Source organism: Poecilia mexicana, unplaced genomic scaffold (genome assembly GCF_051168715.1).
Source record: "Poecilia mexicana isolate PSO_F unplaced genomic scaffold, ASM5116871v1 scaffold_23, whole genome shotgun sequence".
NCBI lineage: Eukaryota > Metazoa > Chordata > Actinopteri > Cyprinodontiformes > Poeciliidae > Poecilia > Poecilia mexicana.
The window spans coordinates 17,918,885-17,925,563 of NW_028263392.1; the positions used below are offsets into that span (position 1 = coordinate 17,918,885).

A 6,679-nucleotide genomic window follows, 5' to 3' on the forward strand; every position below is an offset into this window, starting at 1 on the left:
TTGTTTGTGCTTACTTTGACTAGACAAAGTAAAAAAACAAAGAAAACTTGTGGGATGAGCTACAATAAATAAAACAGAGAAGTTCAACTACAAAAAATGCAACAGCAACAAAAGACGTTAACTGAAAATGTTCATTTTTTTGTTTCCATGGTAATCTAGTAGGTGGTTACCGTCCAGAACCGGAATAATTTTATCATTATTATTCAAACATAATTATAAAAATATTAGTCATAAATATAAAATGACATATGTGTGTAATTTGATATTTATTACTGGTATTATTATGCTACTATATGGGTCTATATATATATATATATATATATATATATATATATATATATATATATATATAGATATAGATATAGATATAGATATTTTTTTTTTTTTTTTTTTTTTTTTTATTTTTTTTTTTTTTTTAAAGCGAAAACAGCGAACTATTCACGTGTCCGTGGTTCAGCCAATGACAATTATATGTACACTTGTAAACGTGTAATTATTAGTTCAGCCTATCACAGTGTGAGTCGTAAATTGTATCTGGGTAGATTCAGTTCCTCCTTCCACTTGACATGCGCAGTATCCGCCTTGCTACCTCCTCTTTCACTGTGGCGCTGAGCGACTGACACCATGAAGGCGTCCGGAACAGTAAGAGTGTCCTTCATTTTAGCTGTTTTAGCGTATTTTACACGGTTAAGAATTGCTCATATAGCAGTCTGATGTAATGTTAGTTCGGTTCTTGTGAAAATTTGTGCCAAATATCAACTTTAGGAGGGGAATATTAACGTTTTTTTCATGCCGCTGCCGCTCCAACATGGCTGCCGCGGCACCATGTGGACGGAGAGAAGCTAAGAGATAAAATGAGACACTTTATGGCTTAAAGTTTAAAATAAATACACAATTTTGATTTGTTTGTCTAGTAATATTTGGGTCAGGTCTTGGCCCTGGTTCAGAACAAAAGCTCGAATTTTTCAGGTGTGTAACTAAAGCAGAAACCCTCCGTCATGATCCACTTTAACGAGTTGCATATCGCGGGTTTCAGCGCCTGGATTATAGTTCATATCAGTGCAGATTAGTGCTTAAACATCTGCTCCTCCTTTATAACGAACATATCTGTTCTGGAACTGCAATACCAAGAACCGAGCTGATCGCTTTGAAAACGTTTAGCACCCCCAGCAGAACTCCTTCTAAAAATTTCCTGTTTTAAGGTTTGGTTCGGTTCCGGCGAGATGCAGAAACATTGAGGGGAACATGAACCCAGCAGCTGTTGGTGGAGGAGCTCACGGTCGGTTCGGCTCAAATTAACCAACAATAGGCTTGATGGCGAGTGAAGAACAGTAAAATAATCACTCAGATCCTCTCTGGGTTGAAATATGTTGGTTAAATTCCTAATTATAATCATTCTGTTGAGCCCAAAAGTGAGAATAATTAAAGTAAAACACATTTTACCATTAAAGTTGGCTACAGAGGCACTCTGACTATTTACAAAAAACTGAAATATAACTTCCTACGTTTCTTTTCAAATGCAGTTCAATCCTAAAATTCACTTCCAAAATACTTTATTTATCCTAAAGGAAAATTAAATGTCTAACTCCTATCATCCAAGATCTCCAGTAGCAGTCAGTGTTCCAGCAAATCTGAGGAGGCCTCTAGGGGTCAAAGTTCATGTGTTTAAAGTGCTAACCAGTGCAAAAGATGCTGGACTCGGAGAATCTAATCAGTGAATTTGTGGTTTATTTGTTCGTAAACATTAAATCTCCATCAGGTGAATCAATTTTGTTGTTTCTGTTTCTTTACTGAATTAAATCAGTTTTTCAAGAGATGATGCAGATTTTGGCTTCAGTCTCAGAAATCTCCAGTTTAAACCTTTTAAAGTCAAAGAATCAGTGAGATGTTCTGTTTGTGTCCCAGTCTGTGAGGTTCTGACTCAAACGTCCGATTTGGTCCTGCAGCCTAACCCAAAGGTCCCGCCGTCCTCCATGGCGGGACTGTGTCAGGCGTGCAAACAGAACCAGAACCTTGTCGCCTTTCTCTGACTCTGGTGTCTTTGAAAGTGAATTCTTGGTCCGACACTTTGACCTTTGACCCAACTGGTCCTGTGTGTGAGGTTCTGTTTCTGATCTCGTCTGGTTCCGCCCGCAGCTTCGGGAGTATAAGGTCATCGGGCGCCTGCTGCCCTCGGCCAAGAACCCGGCCCCGCCGCTGTACCGCATGAGGATCTTCGCCCCGAACCACGTGGTGGCCAAGTCCCGCTTCTGGTACTTCGTGTCCCAGCTGAGGAAGATGAAGAAGGCATCTGGAGAGATTGTCTACTGTGGCCTGGTGAGTGGGCCAGGTCGGACCGGAACCGAGTGGGTCCAATCTGTCTGGTTCTGATGGTTCTCTTTGAATATAAATCAGGTTTTCATGGTTTGTAAAATTCTTGATTTCTGTTTAAATAATTAAAAGTTCTTTATTCATTAAATGCAGAGTTTGGTAATAAAGTGAAATTCAACTTTTTATTAAGTGTCACAATAACCAGTAAGTCAATTAATAACAATAAATTAAATGAACTCAATAATTTCTATTCTCATTTATTAAGGGAAATTTGTTTACAGACGTTATAATCGTTTCTATTGGTTTTTTTGTTTGTTTTTTTCCTGTATTTTGGAAATTTAAAATATTTTCCATTTATTAACGTTCTTTATACCAGTTTGTCTTTGAGGGACAAACTGGTATTATGTCATTATCAATATATTACTTGAAAATGGTCTCAAAGTAACAATATTATAATTAATCAGTGAGGAAATTCAGCATCCAGCAAATTGTGTTGACGGTCCTAATTAAAGGCCTAAATGTTGAGTTTGTTGGACCAGATATGTATTTTATATGATAATGAACTGAAACTGACTTCAGTTCATTTGTATTGACTTTATGTCCAAACCTGTAAAAGTTTGAAACAGATTTTCAGCCACGTAGCTTCGATGAAATAATCCATGAATTATTTTATAGTTTCCATTTCTGGATAAACAAAACGATTTCCTGAACGTAAAAACCTGAAAACTGAGATGGTAAGAAGTTTTAGTGGAGAAAGTTCAACTACATTTCTTTACAGTCGGGTGCAACAGAAAGCTTCGGTCTGGTTCTGTGTGTTGGTTCTGATGGTTCTGACCCGTGTGTTCAGGTCCACGAGAAGACTCCTCTGAAGGTGAAGAACTTTGGGATCTGGCTGCGATACGATTCCCGCAGCGGAACGCACAACATGTACAGAGAGTACAGAGACCTGAGCACGTCTGGAGCCGTCACCCAGTGCTGTGAGACACACACACTGAGACACACACACTGAGACACACACACTGAGACACACACACTGAGACACACACACTGAGACACACACACTGAGACACACACACACTGAGAGACACACACACACTGAGACACACACACACTCTGAGACACACACACACTCTGAGACACACACACTCTGAGACACACACACACACTCTGAGACACACACACACACTCTGAGACACACACACTGAGACACACACACTGAGACACACACACTGAGACACACACACTGAGACACACACTGAGACACACACTGAGACACACACACTGAGACACACACACACACACACTGAGACACACACACACTCTGAGACACACACACACACTGAGACAATCTGTGTGTACAGGGTTCAGCTGTAAGGCGTTTCTAGTTGGTTTACATCATAAAATTACAGTTTTACACAAAATGTCACAGTCAAACATCAAATGTTACATTTTGATGAGTTTGATCAGATATTGATCAGTGTTTCATTGATGTTTCCATAGCAACTCTAACCAGCTGGATTTAAAGGAACTTAATGTTTCGGCTGTTTTTCAGTTTTCTGAAAGTTTGTTCCAGATCTGTGTTCATAGAAGCTGAATGCTGCTTCTCCATGTTTGGTTCTGGTTCTGCTTCAGAACCAGAACCAGCAGGTTGATCCAGCAGCAGATATTTAACCTGTTCAATGGTTTATAAACTATAAGCAGGATTTAAAGTCTCTCAGTGAAAGAATGTAGAACCAGGTGGTGTAGAACCGGGCGGTTTAGAATCAGGTGGTGTAGAACTGGGTGGTGTAGAATCAGGTGGTGTAGAACCGGGCGGTTTAGAATCAGGTGGTGTAGAACTGGGTGGTGTAGAATCAGGTGGTGTAGAACCGGGCGGTGTAGAATCAGGTGGTGTAGAACCGGGCGGTGTAGAATCAGGTGGTGTAGAACTGGGTGGTGTAGAATCAGGTGGTGTAGAACCGGGCGGTGTAGAATCAGTCGGTGTAGAACCGGGTGGTGTAGAACCGGGTGGTGTAGAATCAGGTGGTGTAGAACCGGGTGGTGTAGAATCAGGTGGTGTAGAACCGGGTGGTGTAGAATCGGGCGGTGTAGAATCGGGCGGTGTAGAACCGGGCGGTGTAGAATCGGGCGGTGTAGAACCGGGCGGTGTAGAATCGGGCGGTGTAGAATCGGGCGGTGTAGAATCGGGTGGTGTAGAACCGGGCGGTGTAGAATCGGGCGGTGTAGAATCGGGCGGTGTAGAATCGGGCAGTGTAGAATCGGGCGGTGTAGAATCAGGTGGTGTAGAATCAGGTGGTGTAGAACCAGGTGGTGTAGAGCCAGGTGGTGTCTCTACCCTCCTGGTTCTAGTCAGATCTCCAGCTGCAGCTTCTGGTCTGTCAGTCTGACCTGCTGCAGGAATCAAACCACTAAATCCTGGATGAGTTTCTCTGGTCGGAGACTTTAGTCCTCTGGGCCTGAATGTCCTGCAGCTGCTAGAAGGACCACTGAGGAACAGAAGGGTCAGGGCAGAGGTCAGAGGTCAGCCTGATCTCTAGTTTCCAGATGGAAGAACTGAACCTGTGCCGACTTTGCATCTATAACTCTAGATCTATAACTCTAGATCTATAACTCTAGATCGTTCCTCTTTAATAACTTCAGTTTATGTTCAGAAAGTGTTCATCCACGCATTTCTTTGTTGTCAGCATCTGCTCAGTGATTGGATGAGTCAAAGGTCACCTTGTGACATAACAGAGCTGTTATCATCTGCGTCGTCATGGTAACTGATCTTATTTTCTGTTATAAACTGAGTCAGTGGGAGCTTATAGACATTAAATCAGAGGGATCCTAGGATTGACATAGTTCTGACTCGACTGGACCCGGCGGTTCTGACCCGTTTCCTCTTGTTTCCAGACCGGGACATGGGAGCCCGCCATCGTGCGCGCGCTCACTCCATCCAGATCATGAAGGTCCAGGTCATCGCTGCCAACAAGTGCCGCCGGCCCGCCATCAAGCAGTTCCATGTGAGTGACCCGACCCAAACCGACCCAACCATGGCGGTTCTGAAACCGGCTACTGAGCCTTTCTGGTTCTTGATGTGTTCTAACCAAACGGTTCTGGTTCCAGGACTCTAAGATCCGGTTCCCGCTGCCCCACCGGGTTCTGCGCCGGCAGCACAAGCCGCGTTTCACCACCAAGAGACCCAACACCTTCTACTGAGGAAATACAGAGAATAAAGAAATCTGGAGAAAAACCGACTCTGTTTTTACTGCAGCTGATGCAGAGATGAGCTTCTGCTCCGCAAAATGATAGAAATACTATCAAATATCACAGATTGAATCCTCAACATTGTTAGGCTGCAGCCAGGGCGTTTCATTACATTTATTATCGTGATGGCAGAAGAATTTAGATTTATTGTTACGATAACTTCCACTTAGTTAAAAAAAAACAACCTGATTTATTTTCATCATTTCTTCCCCTGTTTATTCAATGATCATCAATAAATTAGAAAATATGATTAAATGTATTTTAGTTGCTGGTTTCTAAAGATAATTTTGAGTTTTTATCAGAGCAGTTTGACGTTAGAACTAAATATTGTCACTTTTATCGCAATAATTTCACCAAGTCACCGTCACTGCTGCTAACGGTTATTTTAATAATTATTCTGACGATTAATTGGATAAAAAATGTAAATTCTGCAGATTTTTCATTTAATTAATATTCTGTACATACAGACTTAGAAATACATCAGAAAATTGAAATAAAGGAATAAAAGATTTTCTATTAATTTGAACCTGGTTAAAATTTCTGGCAGATTTAAATGAGTTTTTTAATCTTTTACAGTTTTCTCTTAATTTCTGCCATTATTTCAGCAAATGTCCTTTTTGAGTTTCTATGCTTCAGTTCATGATTAATAAATTTCTAAATTAGTTTATTTCATCGATTCATTCTGATTAATTGATCGAATCATTCAGAATATTAATCATTAACTGTCAGAAACTAAAATAAAAACCCATGAAGTTCAAATCTGAAACCATCGTTGAAAATGAAGCGTTTCTCCAGTGGACCGGTTCTGGTTGGAACCGACCTGTTTGGGTCAGACAGCAGCTGGGTCTGAACAGAACCAGAAATAAATGATCAAATCTGCCATAAATCAACTTTTAGCTTCTTAAAATGTTTTTACAGTGCAGTAAATTAACTGCTTATATTTTATCTGTAATACCTGCAGCAGCTGTCTGATGAATCTATAAGATTACATTTAGTCAAAGGTTTTCAATCATGGTTTCCATGGATACCGTCAAATTATGAGTCAGTAAACAGCAAATAAAGAACTAAAGTTATTATGGTTCAAAACTAAGCCAGGGGTGTCCCGAGGGTCCTGGAGGGCCGG

General features: G+C 40.9%; 1 protein-coding gene and 1 non-coding gene across 2 annotated transcripts; both read left to right on the forward strand.

The window, feature by feature from the left end:
- Positions 1 to 533: 533 nt before the first annotated feature.
- rpl18a (ribosomal protein L18a) lies at positions 534 to 5,542 on the forward strand. The gene is made up of 5 exons (XM_014985808.2): positions 534 to 642; positions 2,137 to 2,316; positions 3,158 to 3,287; positions 5,203 to 5,312; positions 5,416 to 5,542. The coding sequence occupies exons 1-5, from the start codon at positions 625 to 627 to the stop codon at positions 5,506 to 5,508; spliced, it is 531 nt and encodes a 176-aa protein (XP_014841294.1). The 5' UTR covers positions 534 to 624; the 3' UTR covers positions 5,509 to 5,542.
- LOC148152556 (small nucleolar RNA SNORA68) lies at positions 1,940 to 2,069 on the forward strand. Its single transcript, XR_015762249.1, has one exon. It is a non-coding gene; the product is annotated as a small nucleolar RNA SNORA68 (small nucleolar RNA).
- Positions 5,543 to 6,679: the final 1,137 nt, after the last annotated feature.